The 23959-nt window shown below is 35.3% G+C and overlaps 2 protein-coding genes across 7 annotated transcripts in view; one reads left to right on the top strand and one right to left on the bottom strand.

Annotated features, from left to right (window-relative positions):
• Positions 1-5847, top strand: part of LOC127434513 (conserved oligomeric Golgi complex subunit 7-like) — an 18002-nt gene extending 12155 nt beyond the window's left edge. For both annotated transcript variants that reach the window (XM_051687346.1, XM_051687345.1), the window contains exons 15-18: positions 2640-2723; positions 2979-3093; positions 4695-4838; positions 5149-5847. In XM_051687346.1, the coding sequence (XP_051543306.1) occupies positions 2640-2723; positions 2979-3093; positions 4695-4838; positions 5149-5315 (510 nt within the window). In that variant the 3' untranslated portion in view covers positions 5316-5847. The remainder of the gene's footprint in view (positions 1-2639; positions 2724-2978; positions 3094-4694; positions 4839-5148) is intronic.
• Positions 5848-6592: 745 nt separating this feature from the next.
• Positions 6593-23959, bottom strand: part of LOC127434426 (potassium voltage-gated channel subfamily C member 1-like) — a 97467-nt gene continuing 80100 nt past the window's right edge. For 2 of the 5 annotated variants that reach the window (XM_051687172.1, XM_051687173.1), the window contains one exon: positions 6593-11815. In XM_051687172.1, the coding sequence (XP_051543132.1) occupies positions 11802-11815 (14 nt within the window). In that variant the 3' untranslated portion in view covers positions 6593-11801. Of the gene's footprint in view, positions 11816-18376; positions 19489-23959 lie in introns of those variants that run through there. The other 3 variants (XM_051687169.1, XM_051687170.1, XM_051687171.1) reach the window with 2 other exon arrangements.

Genomic DNA, 23959 nt, shown 5'->3' with positions numbered 1-23959 from the left:
GATTTGTAACTAGTAGGACCTAATAAACATGCAAAAAAAAAAAACATTCTACAGCAAATAGTTTTCATAAAAATGTATGTCCACATATGTGGACAGTGGGACTAAGTTGTGAAATTCTAAGTAATACTAAGCTATGGAAAGTCAGATTTTTTTATTCAAATTGTTTATTATGTGTCCAGGAGTGTTGGTTATTCATGTTTTTGAGACATTATAGACATTACAACTGATTTTTCTATAATGCTGAATAAATAATTCTGATCAAAAGTAATGGCCAGCATCATCCAATCACTGCCAACCATGTTAAAATACAATTTTGCATTATAAAATTTTGAATCTATGGACTGATTATCATTGTCCCATGTCTGCCAAACATATTGAGTGGTCCAAACATCATCTTCAGCCTGAAACTGAACTTTTGGTTGGATGTTAGAAATTAATGCACTTAGCTGCATAGAAAGCTATAGGATGCACCCTTACTCCCTTGCTCCCTTTTAGTGAATGACTTCACCTCCAGTGTGGTGTCTGTCTGCACTGTTCTCAGAACAGTTAGAAATGCACCTTATTTTCATCCTAACTCCATATAAGCCTCTGTAAGCAACATTTTTCAGCCTTTGCATGAGTACGTTTATTCTCACTGTGAAAATGCATAGTAAATACACTGCCTAGCCAAAAAAAAGTTGCAGTTTGGATTTAAATAAGCAGATACTTAAGAGCCTATAATTGGATCATTATTAACAATTCTTTTAACCCTAACTGATGCAATGTGTTGCTTCTCATTTCTTAAACAACCATGTCAGAAGACGTATCCCGTGGTCGTGGAAAAGATGTTACTTTGTTTCAGAAGGGGCAAATTATTGGCCTGCATCAAGCAAGAAAACAACTAACAAGATTGGTGAAATCACTGGAATTGTGTTAAGAAGTCAAGTCATTTTTATTTGTATAGCACTTTTCACAACACACATCGTTTCAAAGCAGCTTTAGAGAAAATCATGCATTAACAAAAAATGAAACTAATATCTATAAAGTCTTAGTCATCATTGTGTAGTTTGATTAAATATGACTGTAAATTGTGTATAAAAATGAAATAATTAAAAATTGTGTTTAGAACCCCAACTGAACTGTCCAACACATTACTAAAACCTGGAAAGATGGGGGCCTGGGTAGCTCTGCGAGTATTGACGCTGACTACCATCGCTGGAGTCGCGAGTTTGAATCCAGGGTGTGCTGAGTGACTCCAGCCAGGTCTCCTAAGGAACCAAATTGGCCCGGTTGCTAGGGAGGGTAGAGTCACATGGGGTTACCTCCTCGTGGTCACGATTAGTAGTTCTCGCTCTCAATGGGGCGCGTGGTAAGTTGTGTGTGGATCGCGGAGAGTAACATGAACCTCCACATGCTGTGAGTCTCCGCGGTGTCATGCACAACGAGCCACGTGATAAGATGCGTGGATTGACGGTCTCAGAAGTGGAGGCAACTGGGACTTGTCCTCCGCCACCCGGATTGAGGTGAGTAACCGCGCCACCACGAGGATCTACTATGTAGTGGGAATTAGACATTCCAAAACTGGAGAGAAAAGGGGATATAAAAAAAAAAACCTGGAAGGACAGTAGTGAACCGTCAGCTTCACGGAAGACATGTGGTCGAATACAAACAGTATTTAGCCAGTTTTAATTCATTTAAATTATGCGTTATGTATAGCGAAGCCAAAATACAACTTCCACATGTGTGGGCATGAGGTTAATCTATTTCTCACCCACACCTATCATATCGCTTCAGAAGACATGGATTTAACCACTGGAGTTGTATGGATCACTTTTATGCTGCCTTTATGTGCTTTTTTGGCGCTTCAAAGTTCTGGCCACCATTCACTTACATTGTATGGGCCAACAGAGCTGAGATATTCTTCTAAAAATCTTCATTTGTGTTCTGCAGGAGAAAGAAAGTCACACATTTGGGATAGCATGAGGGTGAGTAAATTATGAGAGAATTTTCATTGTTGGGTGAACTATCCCTATACATTTTTGACCTATGAGAGGAGCATTGATGATTGGTTAGAACTAATCATGGGTGTGGTTTGGACATGATGTCATTTATTTATTTTCCTCTACAAACTAACTTTAAAACTACGTTGCATTGTATGTTTATAGGCTTCATTGAGCTAGGGTGTGCTAGTTAGTTTAGGCTTTATTGGGAACTTGTTACACACTGTCTCAGCACAGAGCTGTTATAAAGTACAAGTATATATTCGCTTACACATAATATACTGTTAATACGCAATAAATATTGTTTGCATGTTATGCACAGTATTGTATCTGCTTTATAGAAATAGAAATTATAAGATCCAATAACAGCACAAAGTTAGGTTATTCTCACCAGCATACGATTTGAGCATGTTTTTGTGCCAGATAGTGAAATTGAATATGATTCTGGTTTGAATTGTCTGGTTTATAGAAAATTATAGATAGTTTTTGTATCAATGTTAGTGATCTGCAATTCTATCAGGTGGGAGGGGCATTAGTGAAACTTCTCCCACTACAGACACTGAAGTATTTGAGTTTCTACACTCAAAATGGAACTGATGGAAAAATAGAGACCTTTATGTTTGATTCTGTGTGTTTTATATGTTTATTCTGTGTTTGAAGGGCCGTGGCTCTGCTAATTTGGGTGAAACACTAACTGATGATCTACCAGCCTTCAGTTTGTCACCACAGGAGTACATCACTAATGTAAGACAATATTAATGTCATCCCAGTGCAAGTCTATGTCCTTTCATAATGTCCTTTCATAATGACAAATCACAACAAGACACCAAAAGTACAAGGACAAACACAAGGATGCCTGTAATTAGGCACTTTAATGGCACACAGTCTTACAGCAGAGATCCAAAATAATTCTGTCAATTGAATTCAGAATTACAGTTTTGATACTGTCACATTGTGCACTCATCCGTGTTTCTGTGTGTGGTATATATTTGTCTGTAGATTGGGCAGTATATTATGTCTTTGCCGCTCCATTTGGAGCCATTTGTGACTCAAGAGGATCCAGCATTGGAACTTGCCTTACACACTGGCAAACTACCCTACCCGCCAGAACAAGGTAGACAACCTCATGCTCACACAAACGCACACTGCCAAACCACTGTACTCAGCAAAAATACACACATGCAGGGCCGTTTCTAACTAGAAATGGTATAAGTGGCCACTTTGGGCCCCTGAGCCACCAGGGGGACCTTGCAAAGCAGGGTCGTTTTTTTTATTTTATTTTCATTTTTAAATATACTAAAAGCTGCAGAGAAGACTCTGGCAGCTGTTATGGCTCAATAAGACAGTTATAGGGTCCCCCTTGTGGCCCGATAGGGAAGGGAGAATGTAACCACTAGGAGAGTGATGTAGCTAGATGTGACAGGCACATGTACACTCAAAGGTTTTTTTTGGTGGGTCTGGATCAGGGGGGTGGGGCAGATGGGGTGGGGAGCTGGGGGATTCGTGGGGTAAATGGGTCTCCAAGTAGGATTTCGCTTAGGGCCCCCGAATGCTCAGAAACGGCCCTGCACATGTGTACTTGACGTGAAAATGTCCGGCAGTGTGACTTGGTATATGTCATCTCAAATTAAATTCTTGTATAATTATACATGCAGGTTTTATGATCTCATATTAATTGAGAGACTAAATGGAATGTTTTTTGCTTTTTAAAATGTTAAATACTTGTACTTATAAATACTGATTTGTGAAATGGCAGGACTAATTCAAGTAAACTGCGCTAAAGCTTATTCAGAAGGTGATTTTAAACTGTGAAATATTTAAAAAGAAATACAGCATCTAAAATATAAATTTTCCCTTATATAGGACATTCATTTAAATGTATAAAAAAAAAATTTTTTTTTTTAAAAATGTATATGGACGAATGTAATTTATAAAAGAAACGGTGATCCGTTTATTTTTTAAATATAAATTTTACCTTCTACATTCATATAAATGTATTTTTAATAAATAACATTTTTAAAATTTATATGGATGACAATAATATATATATATATATATATATATAAAAAAATGGTGATGAGTTTCAGCACTTAAAATATAATTTTTTCTTGATACATTTATATAAATTTACTTTTAATAAGTTTAATATTTTAAAATGTAAATGGCTGACAATAATATTTAAAAGAAATGGCCAGTTACAGCGCCTAAAATATAATTTTTTCCTTATTCATATAATTTTATTTTTGATAAAATAAAATATTTTAAAATTTTAATTGACGACAATAATATAAAAAAAAAAAAAATGGTGATCAGTTGCAGCACCTAAAATATAATTTTTTCCTTATACATTTGTTTATTTTTAAGAATTTTAATAAAATAAAATATTTTAAAATTTGTGGACAACAATATTTAAAAGGAATGCTTATCAGTTACAGCACCTAAAAATACACATCTTCACTTATACATTCATATAAATGTTTTTTTTTTTTATTATTATTTATTTTTATACTATTTATATGGATGACTATAATATAAAAAAACAAAAAAAAACAATGGTGAACAGTTACAGCACTTAAAATATTTCCTTATACATTCATATAAATTTATTTTTAATAGACTATTTAATAACAGTTCTTGATTGATTAAATTATGAACTAATAGACATTTTATTTATATACTCACATTTTTGATTGACATGTCCATTTCTCTCTGTAGGTGATGATGTACCAGAGCTTGAGAACACTGCAGATTATTGGCTGGGCTCCATCGCCAGGGCAACCATGCAGACTTATTGTGATGTCATCCTACAGATTCCTGAGCTGAGCTCACGTGCAACTAAACAGCTTGCAACTGATATCGGTGACATCACAATTGCAGCACAATAACCAAAATGCTACAACACACTCGATACACAAGGAAACTATTAAGCTAGTCATTGTAGATATCAGTGAATTAATATTACAGTGAAACATGTTTTTATTTGTATTTTTTATTTTTTTTATGATAACTGACTGATATGACCAGCCAAACAACAAAGACTTTTTAACTTTTGTACTAGAAGAAGTGCCTTGGACTTTTCTTCTAATTTCAATAACTGGCTGATAAATTGAATTGTTTGTCAGTATTATAGTTCATTGCTTACCTTTAAAACTTTTCTTGTGCGTAACAGATTACCTGAGTAATGTCATGGACGCGCTGGGGCTGCAGACCTCTAAAACTCTCCAGAATATTGTCACACTTCTTCGTGCCAAACCTGATGAATACCGGCAAACCGCCAAAGCTCTCCCACGCAGGCTGTCATCCTCCATCGCCACCATGAGGTGTCTGGAGTACTGACGCCGGGACGAGTGAAGAAAAGACAGGTGTATGGATGTTCGTTGAAGAACCTTTACCGTATAAACACCAAAATGTGAAACTAAACAAATCTAATATTCCCCAACAAATACAGTTAATCTATAAATGTGGCTTATGTTCTGCATCTTTTTGTGATTTGAAGAATTTAGAATGTTCGTTTTCTCTCTTAAACCCCCCGTCTCCCCCAAACCAAATGCTTATTTTGATTGTTTTGTTGAAGTAAATGACAAAGATGGTAAGTGTACAAAAAGAAACCTTACTTGAGTTCTGCTTGTTTGAAGAGATTTTACATTTTAGTGGCACAGTGAAAGGTTAGAAATGTGTTCTGTGGGGTCAGATTTATTTTGTTCAACATTTTCCTTGATGCAAATTGAACAGAAAAGCTCTTTTGTGTCTGGTATAAAACACTATGGCCATGTTCTACATGATAACTTCCTAATGCTTGTCATATCTTTCTGACTTAATGTTTTCATATCTGCTCATTTAAGAAAATAAATAATCTGAACAGTTTAAAGTGCATCATATCTTTGTATGTGTTCAGCAATGTGCAACATTATATTAGGTTACTAGTTAAAATTTGTAGATGGACCACAATTTTCAATATTTTCATATAATAGTATAGTATACATTCTCTTTAATTCCTCCAAATATCTCCCAATATTTCTTTAAAAATCATCCAACTAATTGTCCCTGCTCTTGAAGGAATATATATTTATATACAGTATATATGTGTAATATATATATATAAAAAATGAAATGTACTTTTTAATATGTAAATCACATTTTACCAATTTAATGTGTAAATCATATTTTACCAAGAGTTTAAAAAATGTTTTTGTGTGTGTGTGTAATAATGCTCATATTTTTTGGCATTTCTAAAATACACTCAAAATAATTATTTTAAGATTTATGCATTTCAAATTCATAACAAAATTCCATCAAATTGAATTGAGTAATCTTTAATAACATAACCTAAACATTTTAAGTTTTATCAGTTTTATTTGGCTAAACATTACATTCAATTTGATGGAATTGTGTTACGAAATTGAAATGCATACATTGTAAAAATTGGCTAAAATAGTTTTGAGTGTGCACATTTTTATAAAGATGCATAATAAATGTGCTGAAACCTAAATATATTTCATTCTTTTAATTGTAATTTTTCACCAGTATAGGTGTGTGTGTTCACTCTGTCTGTGCAGGTAAACCTGTAAAACAGAACCAGGTGTGTAATATGCAGCACAAAAAAAGCACATGCAGGTTGTTAATCACTTTAATCATATTGATTACTGATCATGTTGATTGATCGGGTGATTGGCAGTGGTCAGAGAGGTGGTGATTGCATATCTGTAATTCAAGTACATCAAATAAAACTTGATACACAGGAAACGGTGATCAAACTGACATTGGATACAAGAGCAGGCACAGTAAATTGCACAATAAGAAATAGATGCAGACAGATCTACCATTCCAAATCATTTCAAAAGGGCAGTATGTTAAAAAAAGAGAATGAACTTGTCTTAAAAAGAAAATGAATGTTCAGGAATGAAACAAAATGCCTCATGGTATGAAACACCTAGGCTTTTGCCAGTGTGGATATGCATTGATGTGTTTTTGCTGGAAGCATGCTTTAAAATATTTATTATGCGTCACTTTGCGACCCTTGGACCAAAGTGGTCTTAATGCCTTCTAAAATAAAACCAGCAGGCTATTTTTTTTAAACAACTGAACAACAACAAGGTGGTCATAAAAATATGAAATGGAACAAAGGAATGGACTACAACAAAAACTCTGTATAAAATATAAATCATTCGATAAATCGATAATTATAAAACTATAAATATGCACAACTTTGAAAAAAACAAAGACCTATTTGGGCTATAATGTTTCATTGGAAACGGACCCAGTGACCCAGCAATGGAGACATCTCGTTTTCGTTTGCTAAGGTTTTGAAAATATATGCTGTATCATATTGCCTTTCTCCTAAAGGTCACATATCAGAAGCCGATGATATCAGCAGACACTGAATCACACAAACCGTACCTTTGCTACGACACCAGACCTCTGCCTGCTCAAACTTTTACAATCTCTCAAATTCCTTTTCTAATTTGTCCTTGCCTCATTTTCTGTTGAATTGTCAATTAGCAGACAATTATTTTCCAAGTACCTTGTTCAAGGTTAATAGGTTGACCCTAACTGGCTACGACCATCTATAATTCACCACACCATGCCTTTAAAGCTCCTAGAACACCCATATATCTTCATGCAGCATATTGGTATATGACCACATCTGCAATGACCATTATATGGCAACATGAACCTTGACGTATTTGCTTCACGCATGATAAGCATTTCTGTGATTAAAGTACCGAAAATATTATTCATCTACATATATGATTAATCTACCCATCATATATAGCTAGCAATACCTTGCATAGGACTTGTGTATCTCGCTTATGATTATTGCAACATTTTGAATAAGTTTATCAGCCCTACTGGAAAATCCAGATTAAGCTGAAAGCTGTTTTGGAACATGTTAGCTGGTCCCTAGCTGGTCCATGCTGCCATAGTTGCCGGTTTTCTGCTAGTCCAAGTTGGTCTAGCACCTTTGACCATCTGAGACCAGCTAGAAACAAGCTAACTTGTCCCAAAATTAATTTTAATTTAAGATTAAAGTCGATTTTCGAGTAGATAGGGTTTATTTGGCAATGTCCTAATTGCTAAATGCTAGCAAAGCTTTAGTAGTTATTAATAGATCAGCCTGTGATGTTATTATGGAAGCTACAGTGCTACAATAATAAAGATGCTACTGAACTGTTTAGCTTGCTCAGTGCTAAACATGATGCTCAAAATTGAAGCAGGAACTCAACTATCATGTTTTCTACTAGCCAAAAGCTAAATGCTAAATGTTTAGCTTTAGCATTGTGTCCCAAGATAATTCCTATGATAAATATCCATCTCAAACAAGATTTTCCAGTATGGAGGGTTTATTTTTAAAAAGCCTTATGTTAAATGCTAGCTAAAATAAGCCAGTGATGTTATGAAAGCTGCAGTGCTACAATGCTAAAGATGCTACTAAAGTGTGTGCTTGCTCAGTGCTCGCTAAACGTGAGGCCCCATTTTGGAACAAGAACTATTATGTTTTCTATTAGCCTAAAAATTGTCCTGAGACAACCTTTGATAGCCTACTGATAAAACTGCACAGCCAAACAACCAAATTAGCATGACTAAATTTAGCGTTTTTCATGGTATGTTTAACAGCGTGCAGAGAGCACACAAATCAACATATACAGTTGAAACTAAACATTAGCAAGACTTTTCTTTTTCACATTTTCCGCATTGATTTTGGGCCGAAATCTGCTGAATTCTGCAGAATGGATTTAAACATAGTTAAATTAGTTAAACAGAGCGTAAAGTATTACACTCTTAATGGTAGTCAAAAGCATAATTAAGTTCGCCAAAACATTTAAAGGTAAAGTGAGTAATATTTTGGATGTTAAAAGTCTCTCTATTTATTTATATTATATAGTAATTATTTTGCAATTTATGCACTTTAATAAATTCTGTGTTGGCTTGCACATGACCAGAGTGTATCTCGAAACCACTATCACTAAAAGAGACGAGGTGAGAAATAGCAAAAGGCAGGCAGAGGTCTGGTGCGGAACTGAGCTTGTTGACCTGAGATTAGAGACACAAAGCCTCTACAAAAAACAGTTTTCCATACGGTACCTATAAGGAAGACACCGAGACAAATAGGAGTCTCCTCTTTGCCTTGCTACAATTGAACAGATCTCTGGGTTATCATTCATATTATTGCCAATGATAGAAAGTGAACTCCGAGACAATGAAACGCTATCAGCCCCTATATATGCATGCCGGGAAAAGAGGCCATATCCCGCTTACAGAGAGTTCTAGCACAGTTGTTACCATGGCTACAGAGGAACCTAATGCTGTATTCAGACAAACATTAGCTGAACAATTCAGAACTACAGTAAGTTAACGGTCCAGCCTCTCGGAATACCAAAACATACAAGTCAAACAGTCAATGAAAAAAAAAGTGAAACATTTGAACTTAACAAGAAAGGTACATGGGGCAGTATGTAGCAGAACATATTTTGATGGCATTTAGATTTGTTTTTGTTTTTTTATCTTAAAGGGATAGTTCACCCCAAAATGAAATTTCGGTTAGAATTTATTTAATTCACCCACATGTTGTTCCAAACCTGAATGCCTTTCATTTTCCTTTCTTTCTTTTCTTCACTTTCATTGTATGGTAAAATGATGCAATGAAAGAAATTGGTGACTGACACTTACATTCTGCCTAACATCTCCTTTTGTATTCCATGGAAGAAAGAAAGTAAAGTTTGGAACAACGTGAGGTCAAGTAAATGATGACAGAATTTTAATTTTTGGGTGAACTATCCTTTTAAACTAATAGAACAGTTCATTGTGTAGCTCGCAGTCAGAATTTATTCACATTTTCTTCCTATTTCAAAACAAAATATAGCTCTTTTAAATATATTATTTTCTTAAATATCCATTGCATATCATGTTTTTTTCTATTTATCAACATCTTTATTATTAATATCTTTTTTATTACTATTTTAGCCCTCCTCACTTCAACTAAGGGCTCGCAGAAAATACAGTCATGCAAAGTTTTCATGCTGGTAAACAAAGTTACAAAAATGCATTTTTAAATTTTTTTTTCTTTCCAAGTTGTTGGTTTTTTCCCATTTGTTTTTCTTTTTTCATATTTTGACATACATTTTCTCACAGTTCAGTCTAAGAGGGGAAAAAAACGCGTTTGATGAAACGCATTTCCGTTTACGCCCTCCCTCCAAGAGAGCGAATTTTCTTTGTTCCCTCTTTTTTTGTGTGTGTGTGTTGTTCAAGTTCTTTGTGTGGCTGTTTCTAGTGTGGTTGGAATTGCATTTGTTGCACTTTTACAGTTGCATTCAAACATACATCTGTGGCGTTGCATTCCTGGTGAAGCTTATCAAAATATAAATTTGTTCTTTTGTTTTGTACATTTATTCTTCTTGATTTGCCTGGTGACACCTCCTAGAATGCTCCCTCTGACTGGTTAAGAAGGAGCAACACTCAAGAGACATCCAGCCAATAGGAGAAAGTGGAGGGAAACTTGGGACGAAAATGGAGGGAAACTTTGAAGGCAGTTTTAGACAAGTCTTACATAGACGTTTTTTTTAAATATTTCTTTTTAAAAGGGAACATTTTAAGAATGTCTCTGCATTTCCCTGACCTTTATACCCTCTTTCAAAGAAAAGTAAACAAACTTGTGTTTGTTATTGGTCCAAGCACGCTAATGTGTGCATGTACTGTATATTATCTATGGCAGCATAAGCTCTACTAAATTACAAAAAAAATCTAAATCAAAAGCAAAAATACAAAATAAATCTCTATATTCAGTAACAAGATAGGCCATTGCAAAAATTTGAATTCTATAAACTCCTCAGTTTGGGGGTTTTGGGGCAATGCCCGGCAAAACAACAGGGTTCTTTTGAAATTAAAGCACCCCTGGCAGTATATCCAATCTGTTCGCATTTAAAGGGACAAGACAAACTCACTGGCTTGATGGGTAGAATTTGACAGACAGTTAAGATCTGACAGGGATAATCTGCAGCTATTTTGTGCCCTTTTAGCTTTGTACATTATTTGGTCACAGAAAATGGCCTTTGGTCTGTTGGGACTGGGTTTTTGATGTTGCCTCCCCTGAACTCGAGGAAAAAAATTGGAAGAATTGTGTTTCACTTTTGCAGTGCGTTAGATTCATTCAAAAATAAAAGCTACTCTAAGACTCAGACTTTTCTCAGACAGGGTATGGAAACTACCACACGGCAATGTACAAACGACACATTTTGCTGCTAAAATGCTGCGTGGTAAAAACAAGAAAATAATTGTGCATGACTAAGCCTTTTTTAGTCATTCTGTGCAAACTGTCGATGAATATCAGTCTCTAGAAAGTTTTTTTGGAGAGTTCTCCCAGCCAAGAAATGCTACAGGGTCTTAGCAGAAATGCTACATAATTATTCTAATATCTTGGTCCTTCATTCTTATATATAGATTAATATACAGAAACTCAGGGCCCAGATCAGTGTGACAGTCAAAACATCTGGTGTTTTGATCTTGAACGCCAGACAAAAAACAATGGAATGTTTTCCTTTCGTTCCTTAAAGAGTCATTTTTCTCTTTCTAGGTGTCAGTGCAATGTTCAGTTAAGTCAGTCTGTATAAAGAGGAGTGATCCGGGATTTTCTGTGAGGTTGCTTTGGTTACCGTGTGAAGATCCGGCCCCCCGGAAATTTCCGATTTTCTTTGGGGGGTTTTCCCCCATGCAGTCTTCTTGCCACTCCGAAATTCCTCACATGTCCCGCGTGGATGATATGGCCCCATCGCCAAAATCTTCAGGATTCAGTGACAAACTGTGTCTCCTTAAAAGAATTGCCAAATGCTAGAAACTTAACACTGTGGACAAAAACAGAAATATAATGGATTTGTTAGAAAAAACATCTAATATGTCCTACTGAGTTACCAAACGTAAAATTTAAAAATGTTTTTAAGACAACCACACAAATACAAAAACTGAACCAAAAAGACAAAACATGGTTAAAATTGTTCCACAGACAGAATGGAGTTCTCAAAATGAAGTTGCATGCACTGAACACCGTTGTGCAATGTATCTTCACAAGGGTGAAAAAGTCCAGTCCCAGAGAAATCATGCAGAAATGAATTACAATGCATTATCTCTCTCTCTCTCTCTCTATATATATGTTTTTACAGTGTATAACCTCCTGTTATAGAAAAGTACATTCTTAGGTTCTAGATGTAAAGATTTTGAAATCAGGAATGGAATAGTCCACCCCAGATACATTAAAGATACATTTGAAATATACTATTATGTTATTGTTGACAAAGGAAACTTATCGATTAAACAGTAGAAAACTTGGTAAGGTTTACCTGTAGATGGCTCGTAAAAGTTAAGCAAGTACTGTAAGAATTCTGTTAACAGATTATTCATTCAACTATAATAGCTGTAACTTAAATTTATGTTTCAGATTCAATTCGATATAAGCTAAATCGACAGCATTATAACATAATGTTATAATAATTTAGATTCGTCCCTCATTTATTTAAAAATTACAGTAAGACACTTGGGGGCCAGTCCATAAAAGCAAAAATACATACCATTTCAAAAGTATAGCCACAAGACTTAAACATTATATGTGTTAACATAACATCGCTAACTAACCTTATCTATGTAAAGTTATATCCAGTAGTGAAATTTTGTTGTCATGACGACGTAACGCTGGTAATCCAGGTATTGGATATAACTTCACACAGATAAAATTAGTAAGCTTTTTTTTTTTTTCATGCTAAAATCCTGTTAACATATAATGTTTATGTCTTGTGGCTTTACTTTTACAGTGTGTATTTTAATGTTTATGGACTGGTCCCTTTCACTTCCATAGTAAATGCCTTACTGTAAGTGGGATTTTTTTCTTTTTCTCTTTTAAATTAACAAGGTATGAGTCTAAATATGTTTTTGTAGTAATCAACATTATTCCACAAATGCTGTTGATTGACTTTAATTTTTATTGAACCCGAAACATTCCTTTAATCACTTATTAATCACTTATTCCTTTAGTCAACTTATTCAGTTGGCGTCAATTTATGATTTCTAAACTCAAAATAAAAAAGTTGACATTAATAGCACTATGACTCCAAGGTAATACAACTATTTCTCAACCACAGTAGCAATATCTTAAAAGTTAAAGCTTATTTACATAATGATTTATTATCATTTTAAAAGAAAAGCATGTATATTACAACCCCATTTCCGAAAAAGTTGGGACAGTATGAAAAATTCCAATAAAAACAAAAAGGAGTGATTTGTAAATTATGTTGACCCTTTGCTAAATTCAAAACACTACAACTAAACACCTTGTGAATTTCTTTCTTTCTTTTTTTTTTTTTTTTAATGTACAGTAATTTCAAATCAGATGATTGCAACACACTACAAAAAAGTTGAGACAGGGGCAACTGAAGACTAATAACAATTTGAAAAGTTAAAATATCAAGGCGATGTGCAACAGGAAATGTTAAACAGGTGAGTTAATCGTGTCATAGTATATAAAGAGCCTCCAAAAACAGCCTAGTCCTTCAAGAGCAAGGATCATTCAAGACTTGTCAATTTGCCAACAGATGCTTCAGCAAATAATCCAGCACTTTGAGAACAATGTTCCCCAAAGACAAATTGGAAGGATTTTGGGCATTTCATCCTCTACAGTGCACAATATAATTAAAAGATTCAAGGAATACGGTCAAATCTCGGTGTGTAAAGGGCAAGACGAAAACCACTTCTGAATGCACGTGTTCTCTGATCCCTCAGACATCACTGTCTTAAAAAACATCATTCATCTGTAATGGACATCATGAACATGGGCTTGGGATTACTTTAGTAAACCTTTGTTAGTCAACACCACTTGCCGCTGCATCCACAAATGCAAGTTAAGACTTTACTATGTAAAGGAGAAGCCATACATCAACACTGTTCAGAAGCGCTGTCAACTTCTCTGGGCTCGGTCTCATCTGAGATGGAAAGTAGAACAGCGGAACCGCGTTTTTTGGTCTGAAGAGTCCACATTTCAAATTGTTGTTGAAAAACAAAGCCGTCGTGTTCTCCAGGCCAAAGAGGAAAAAGACCATTCAAACTGTTATCAGTGTCAGGTCCAAAAGCCAGTGTCTGTATGGGCCAGGGGCGTCAGTGCCCATAGCATGGATAACTCGCTCATCTGTGATGGTACCATTAATGCAGACCGATATGTACAAATTTTGGAGCAGCATATACTGCCATCCAGCACCGTCTTTTCCAGGGACATCCTGGCATTTTCCAGCAGGACAACTTCAAACCACATACTGCCCAGATTTCAAGTGCATGGCTGTGTTAGCAGAGAGTGCGGGTGCTAGATTGGCCTGCATGCAGTCCTGACCATCTCCATTTGAGAATGTGTGGCGCATTATGATGCACACCATATGAAAACGAAGACCCCATACAGTTGTGCAGCTAAAGATCTACATAATGGATGATTGGGGGAATTTTCCAAATTTAAATTTTTAAACTTAACAAACTTGTGTTATCAGTGCCTAAATGCTTAATAAGTGTTATTAGAAGAAATGGTGATGTTTCACATGGTAAACACTCGAATGTCTTAACTTTTTTGGAGCGTGTTGCAATCATTTGATTTGACATTACTGTACATAAAAAAAAAAAAAACAATGAAATTCACAAGGTAAAACATCATAGAATGTGTAGTTGTAGTGCTTTCGATACAGCAAAGAGTGAATATAATTTACAAATCACTCCTTTTTGTTTTTATTAGCATTGTTCATACTGTACCAACTTTTTCAGAATTGGGGTTGTAGAAAAGTATGGGTTTTAGTTCATATTTAAAATTTACCTTCACGTAATGTATTGTGCTGTATTTACATATACATGTATATTTGAACATTACCAGGGTGAAAGAGCATTTAAGTACATTTAACATGTGAAAAATACAGTTCATTTGAAATATTCAGGGTTTATGCAAAATCAAAAATTCAAAACATACACAAACACACACATTAACTGACAATACACACAAACAAATATTCACATGTACTGTAAATAAATATCAGTGTAATATTAAAAGAATAACCAGCATACGTAAAGAGAAAAGCAGACATGAGTTTAATGAGAATTCAAATAGATACAGATTTATACATATTAAGTGTGAGATGTCAGCCTAGAAGCTTTGCATTAACAGGTGAAGCTAGGTAAATCTAGCTAGCAGTGTATGAGTCTCTACAACAACACTGTAGCCTAAAATATCCTCATAGAGGGCTCTCGCTTTTTTAATATTAACATGTTCTATGTGTTTCAGTGACCTGACAGTGTTGTATAGAGTACAACTACATGGATTACACTTCACAGAAAAAAATCAGTCTTTAAATATTTTTGTTTAACATTTAAAACACCTGCATACTACAGGAACAGCACAATATTAACATTAACATTGACTGAATGATCACAAATGAAGAAAAGAGTTTTATTACCGAACTAGAGCATGAGTCTTCTCAACTAACTAATCACTAGAGATTACTAAGTACAAGAGACTAATATATTTTAGTGAAAAAAAGTCTCTGATTTCACAGTGTGTAAGGAGCTGGCCCAGCGTCCCTTTATTTGCATGGTAAAATACATTAACGGGAATAGTTCACCCAAAAATGAAAATTCCCGCATCACGTGTTTGAAAACTTGTATGACTTTCTTTCCTTCACGACCACATAAGCAGTTTTCATTTTTGGGTGAACTATCCCTTCATTCTTGACAAAGATTGTTTCGGGATACATCGTTGGACCAGGTTTGAATGATATAGGTGCCATGTTTAAAACAAAATGGCTCCTTTCTGATACATATATTTACTGTCTTTGCAGTGGACTGTTCTCCATTGGGAAACTAAATAACATTCAATGAAAACTAGATAACATACATTACCCTATAAACTACAACTTTGCATTTATTGCAACATATTCTTTTTCTTTTTGCTATTTCATGGAAGTATTTTCTGAGAAATGGCTTATTTACTTATAGTGTCATCTCTTTTCTTTATGATTCTGGAAGCACTTGGTCGTATAGACCTGAATACATTTATAGTTTTACCTATTTCTATTTATCTAAAAGAATCACAGTAACACATACGTATATATCATATACAAATGAAACTGTTGTGTAATGTTTTTGAAAACAAAAACAATCTGTCTTTGAAAAACATTCAAAATATAATAAAAAACCAACAAAAGGACATTATTGACATGATACAGAAACAAATACCCGGAATGCTCTCGAAATGAACAAATCCACATTGACATGATTAAACCTCTTCGTCATCTTCAATTCTTCACTCTTTTACCCTTTTCCTATTTTTTCATTAGGATTAAACAAATACACATTTATTTGGTGTACGTTTGCACATATATTTATCAACAACACATGTGCTTATGAGTTAGGGTGGCATATTGCACATGTTTTGCATATATATATATATATATATAACCTGTATATTCCAAATAAAAATATTGTCATTTAGAGTATTTATTTGCAGAAAATGACAACTGGTCAAAATAACAAAAAAAGATGCAGTGTTTTCAGACCTCGAATAATGCAAAGAAAACAAGTTCATATTCATTTTTGAACAACACAATACTAATGTTTTAACTTAGGAAGAGTTCAGAAATCAATATTTGGTGGAATAATCCTGATTTTCAATCACAGCTTTCATGCGTCTTGGCATGCTCTCTACCAGTCTTTCACATTGCTGTTGGGTGACTTTATGCCACTCCTGGTGCAAAAATTCAAGCAGCTCGGCATTGTTTGATGGCTTGTGGCCATCCATCTTCCTCTTGATCACATTCCAGAGGTTTTCAGTGGGGTTCAGGTCTGGAGATTGGGCTGGCCATGACAGAGTCTTGATTGACCTGGCTGTGTGGCATGGAGCATTGTCCTGCTGGAAAAACAATCCTCAGAGTTGGGGAACATTGTCAGAGCAGAAGGAAGCAAGTTTTCTTCCAGGATAACCTTGTATGTGGCTTGATTCCTGTGTCCTTCACAAAGACGAATCTGCCTGATTCCAGCCTTGGTGAAGCACCCTCAGATCATCACCGATCCTCCACCTGGTCGTCTAATGGTTTGAGGCCTTCAACCCACAGTGTCTCACACCCACTGTGAAATTTGGTGGAGGATCAGCGATGATCTGGGGGTGCTCCAGCAAGGCTGGAATTGGGCATATTTCGTCTTTGACGATCAAGAACCTGTCATGGCCAGCCCATTCTCCAGATCTGAACCCCATTGAAAACCTCTGGATTGTGATCAAGAGGAAGATGGATGGCCACAAGCCATCAAACAATGCCGAGCTGCTTGAATTTTTGCGCCAGGAGTGGCATAAAGTCACCCAACAGCAATGTGAAAGGCTGGTAGAGAGCATGCCAAGATGCATGAAATCTGTGATTGAAAATCAGGATTATTCCACCAAATATTGATTTCTGAACTGTTCCTAAGTTAAAACATTAGTATTGTGTTGTTTAAAAATGAATATAAACTTGTTTTGATTGCATTATTCGAGATCTGAAAACACTGCATCTTTTTTGTTATTTTGACCAGTTGTCATTTTCTGCAAATAAATGCTCTAAATGACAATATTTTTATTTGGAATTTGGGAGAAATTTTGTCAGTACTTTATAGAATAAAACAAAAATGTTCATTTTACTCAAACACATACCTATAAATAGTCAATCCAGAGAAATGGATAATTTTGCAGTGGTCTCAATTTTTTCCAGAGCTACGTATATATATATATATATATATATATATATATATATATATATATATATATATATATGCTGTATATTTATGTAGATGGATGAGTTTTTAGGGTTTGCACAATCCTTTTTTAGCACTAAGGCAAAAAATGAAACATAATTCAATCACATTTTGCTTATTTAGCTTTTTTGTTTAGTGGTGGAATTAATTTGGCAACATGTTCATATTAGCAAAACACAATATGTAAGCATTAAGCAAACAACAAAAACAATCATTTTCAAAGTACCACGCACAAACGCACACTTAAATAGCAATGAATAACATTCAAATACGATTTTCTTTTTTTTTTTTTTAAATTTAGCTTTCGTTCAATTCAGATTTGATTTTAGAGTATACTACAGGCTAGTAATTAAACAAAAAATATTTGCCAGGCAATTACTGTGCAATGACAAAAAAATAAAAATAAATAAATAAATAAAAAAAAAAAAAAAAAGCAATAAAACATCTGGAAACACTATACAAAAAGGTTGTATTTGTTAACATAAATGCATAGGTATTATGAACTAACAATGAACAATATATTTTTACGACATTTATTAATTTTGGTTAATGTTCATTAATAAAAATAAAACAGTTGTTTGTTTGTTCATGTTAATTTATAATGCATTAATTAATGTTAATGTATACAACTTTTTAATTTAAAAAATATATTAGTATACAGTATGTTAAAATTAACATTAAACCAAGAATAATAAGTGTTGTAAAAGTATTGTTCATTGTTAACTAATGTGGTTAACTAATGTTAACAAATACAACCTTATTGTAAAATGTTATCAAACATAATAAACAAATAAATAAATAAATAGAATGCATATAGTGGGATACACTTATTTTGCCCCCTATGGTTCTATTTGCAGAGTATTGATTGCATATGTACAATATTCTTGCATAAAAAATTCTGGTGGGTATTCTATAGTCCAGAATTAAATATATTCACAGTAATATTCATCAGGGATAATTCAGTGTTTGAGGGAGTAGCACAAGATGAAAGGATTTTGAAAATACAATTAGAATAATGAGTGTATTGAAATGAAAATACATGAAAGTACATGAATCTACGGTCAGTCTATCTTGCTTTAGCATCAAAATCGCTCTACACTTCCTTGTAAAACGAATGTGGACATGATACTAACCCTTGTCCCAGCACAGCGAAAATAAAACATTTACTTCCATTCATAAACACATATTGCACCGAGCAATAACCTGGTAAACTTGCCAAGTCCGATTCTCATATGACCCACGATCAAGGCCGTAGATTTGGCTTGAACACTGGGGAGGTTACAGTCTGAAGACTTTACTTGTTTCCATTGACCATATTATAAATATTGGGGGGGTTGTACTTGCTTGTTTTGATTATTGGGGGGTTACCTCCCCCCATCCCCCCTGCCCATGATCATTCGCAAACATCGTTATTCAGTCTTCAACTGCACATCGTTTCTTGCTCATTAGTGAGGCATATTTACTGACGTAGTCTATGTTTTTTTGTTATTGCTATGAATGCAAGTGTGAGGCTGTTATTCCTTTCATCCTTTCCTGAGTCATTCTGTCACTTTCCACCTTTTCTGCTACAAAATGGAGGGAATGGGGGAGCGACAGCGACGGAGGGGTCCCGGGGCCTCGTAAGGGTCAAATGGCGTGCTGGTGATGGGGGTCAAACGCAGGGACGACCCCGCCATTCCTGATATGTTGTTCAGGCTGCGAGATTTCTCGTAGCCAGTGGCTGCTAGAAATTCATTGATTTATTTGGTTTATAGATTACATTTTTAGACCAGGTTGAAGTTTAAACGTTTTGATTCATGTCAGTGAGAGGTTTTTAGATTCAACACCATGGAAAATGGAGTGGACCGTTATTAAATGTTACATGAGGTTATGTTGCGGTTTGGTTAAAATAACGATTTGAGTGACAATGTAGCAGACAGAATGCGAATTATGGGTAAAGAAGCAAACGAAACATGATTGTACAGTTTGAGCGTAGATATAAAATGAAAGTGGGACGAATGTGAAATTAAAGGTGAAGAGACACATAAAAGACAAACGTACAGATACACAAGACAAGACAAAACAGGAAAATGAGAGTTATGAAATTCATCATATATTGGTTTCTAAAAATTCCACAAAATAAAAACACAGACTGTTTCGGACAATACACAAAGTCCACACTTTCCCACTGGTTGAAGAAAACACAGGGTGGATGTTTGCTAGATATTCAAAATTCAGAGTTTGGAAGTTGGAATAGAAAATGTCACGATTAAGTGTTTCGGTTAACCAGTGGTAGTTAAGCAGGGCAGATAGTTTTAGACAACAAATAAGACACAAGCTGAAATGCCTTCAGCAGACTGTAGGAGATTGCTAAGGAAATCACAGCGGCCATTGTGAGAATTTAGCAAAGCTTAAGCATGAATGTATAATAGAGTGTTGGTGGGTATTGAAATGACTTTTAAGTAATTACTGGCCACGTACACACTGGAACATTTTGGGAGTGACAACAGCATTTATTTATGTGTTAAAGTATGTGTATTCATGCACGGAATAAAGGAGTCGTTTCAACTACCTCGAACTTACGATGACTGACTTGTGAAAACCATGGAAATGTTTGCCGTCTTGTTGCTGTAAACAACAAACATGGATGATACAGTTTAACCTGTTTGGTGTTAAAATATTTCAAAGAGCTGTTTAGGTTGTAATCCAAAAACCCAGAAGAGAATTATCATTTTTGAGCCATGTCAAAGTTTCAAAACAGGTTGCTATCACAATGTTGATTAATGGGATAGTTCACCCAAATATGAAAATTCTCTCATTATTTACTCATCCTCATGTCATTCCAGATGTGTATGAATTTGTTTCTTCATCAGAACACATTTGAAGTAAAACAGAAAAATATCTTAGCTCAGTTGGTTGTTAAAATGCAAGTGAATGACGATCAAACTTTTGAAGCTCTAAAAAGAACAGACAGTCAGCATAAACGTCATCGATACGACTCCAGCGGTTAAATTAATGTCTTCTAAAGCGACACGATTGCTTTTGGTGTGAAAAAGATAAATATTTAAGTACTTTTTAAAACTTTAAATTATGCTTCTGTTCAGCAGCAGTATGTGCGTGTGATATAATCACATTGGCAGTTGAAACACGTGAGAACTGAGGCACGTGCATCACAGCCGGAAGAGCAGCGCTGTTTACAAGTGAGAAGGAGGAACGCTGTACAGTATCTTGGTTGGTTATGGTTTAGATCTGTATTTATCTGTTTCTTCACTCACAATGGTACGTTTGTGTGCTCATCCTGGATGTCTCAACCGAGTGGAGATCGTGAGATTACGTCCGTATCATGGCAACACGAATACGTCACACGAGAGACCGCGTGAACTCCACCCTCTCGTGAAGCTTACCCTCACGTTGGATTATAGTTAAAAAGTACTTAAATATTGATATTTTTTGCACCAAAAGTGATCGTATCGCTTTAGAAGACATTAATTTAACCGCTGGAGTCATGTGGATGACGTTTATGCTGACTGTCTGTGATTTTTGGAGCTTCTAAAGAGAAATCTCCATTCATTTGAAATTTAAGGACCTACTGAGCTGAGATATTTTTCTATTTTTCTTCAAATGTGTTCTGCTGAAGAAAGAAAGTCATACACACCTGGGATATTATAAGGGTGAGTAAATAATGAGAGAATTTTCATTTTTGGGTGAACTACCCCTTTAAGGACTGCAACTGCCATGAGCATGTGAGGTATGTGCTATATGAAATGGACGACTGTTTTACTCCTTATCTAGCAACGGGTTAGTAACATGATTTTTAAAAGACAAAACGGCTTCAAAGTCCACAACTGAGGTATGACTGTGTGCAATTTATGTTCTAGAAAAAGCATAATCAAACTGCCCTGTAGCTCAATTGAAAGGATGCAAAGGACCTGGGTACGTGTCCTGAAGTGCATGCGAGTTTATGAATCGAAAGTGTCATAGAAGCACCACAAAATAATGTGGTTGTGTTTTTCATCCCACATTTATTTTTCTGATACTATCAGTTAGGTTTAGGTTTCAGGTTTAGGGTAATGAGGTCAGTTTTGTTTTAAACTCGATAGAGCATTAACCTTAAAAACCTAATCTGTCTGGGAGAACATTTTACTCGTTTGTAGCACCACACAGTGCACATTTCACCTTGGAACTTCCACGATATGTGTAATGAACCATATAGCATCATGTTGCAAAAATGTCGCCACGGTCACATAATTTTCATGAGATCAGGCTGAAATTTCTCAGTAGTGAACTACTAGGTTCCCACCCAGTTTGACTAATGAATTTCCATGACTTTTCCATGATCTTTCAAGGCATTTTGGAATACTGGATACAAAAAAATTATTTTGATTCAGACTTATTTGTGAATGCATCCTTTAGACCGATTTGAGAACCGTTTTGACAAATTTAAGGAGAATTATAAATATAAGATATGCGTATATATATATATACTGTATTTATATATATAATATATATATATATATATATATATATATATATATATATATATATACAGTTGTGCTCAAAAGTTTGCATACCCTTGAAGAATTGGTAATTTATGTACCATTTTTAAAGGAAACATGAGTGAGCAGGCAAAACATATTTCTTGTATTTCTTATGGGATTCATATTCAACTGTAGCTTATAACAGAATGTCACAATCATAAAACAAAACATGGCAACAAAGAAAAAATGAAATGACCCCTGTTCAAAAGTCTGCATACCCTTAGTTCTTAATACTGTGTATTGCCCCCTTTAGCATCAATGACAGCGTGCAGTCTTTTGTAATAGTTGTCTACGAGGCCCCAAATTCTTGCAGGTGGTATAGCTGCCCATTCGTCTTGGCAAAATGCCTCCAGGTCATGCAAAGTCTTTGGTCGTCTTGCATGAACTGCACGTTTGAGATCTCCCCAGAGTGGTTCGATGATATTAAGGTCAGGAGACTATGATGGCCACCCCAGAACCTTCACCTTTTTCTGCTGTAACCACTGGAGGGTCAACTTGGCCTTGTGCTTAGGGTCATTGTCATGCTGGAAAGTCCAAGAGCATCCCATGCGCAGCTTTCGTGCAGAAGAATGCAAATTGTCTGCCAGTATTTTCTGACAACATGCTGCATTCATCTTGCCATCAATTTTCACAAGATTCCCCGTGCCTTAAGAGCTCACACACCCCCAAAACATCAGTGAGCCACCACCATGCTTCACAGTGGGGATGGTATTCTTTTCACTATAGGCCTTGTTGACCCCTCTCCAAATATAGCGCTTATGGTTGTGACCATAATGCTCTATTTTGGTCTCGTCACTCCAAATTACAGTGTGCCAGAAGCTGTGAGGCGTGTCAAGGTGTTTTTTGTGGCATTGGTGCAGTAACGGCTTCTTTCTGGCAACTTGACCATGCAGCTCATTTTTGTTCAAGTATCGTCGTATTGTGCTCCTTGAAACAACCACATCATCTTTTTCCAGAGCAGCCTGTATTTCTCCTGAGGTTACCTGTGGGTTTTTCTTTGTATCCTGAACAATTCTTCTAGCAGTTGTGGCTGAAATCTTTCTTGGTCTACCTGACCTTGGCTTGGAATCAAGAGATCCCTGAATTTTCCATTTCTTAATAAGTGATTGAATAGTACTGACTGGCATTTTCAAGGCTTTGGATATATTTTTATATCCTTTTCCATCTTTATAAAGTTCCATTACCTTGTTACGACAGGTCTTTTGACAGTTCTTTTCTGCTCCCCATGGCTCAGTATCTAGCCTGCTCAGTGCATCCATGTGAGAGCTAACAAACTCATTGACTATTTATACACAGACACTAATTGCAATTTAAAAAGCCACAGGTGTGGGAAATTAACCTTTAATTGCCATTTAAACCTGTGTGTGTCACCTTGTGTGTCTATAACAAGACCAAACATTCAAAAGTATGTAAACTTTTGATCAGGGCCATTTGGGTGATTTCTGTTATCATTATGATTTAAAAAGGTGCCAAACAACTATGTGATGATAAATGGCTGACAGTTTTTTTGCATGATCAGTAATATTTTCAAAATCAATGCCAACATTTAACAATTTCTGCCAGGGTATGCAAAATTTTGAGCACAACTGTATATATAATAAATGATCTATTAAATTATTTAAAATTACAACCGATATTTTCATAACCGTGGGAACCCTGAATCTATGTGTGTACAGA

This window comes from Myxocyprinus asiaticus, chromosome 44 (genome assembly GCF_019703515.2).
Source record: "Myxocyprinus asiaticus isolate MX2 ecotype Aquarium Trade chromosome 44, UBuf_Myxa_2, whole genome shotgun sequence".
NCBI classification, from domain to species: Eukaryota; Metazoa; Chordata; class Actinopteri; order Cypriniformes; family Catostomidae; genus Myxocyprinus; species Myxocyprinus asiaticus.
This window is presented reverse-complemented; position numbering and strand designations above follow the sequence as displayed.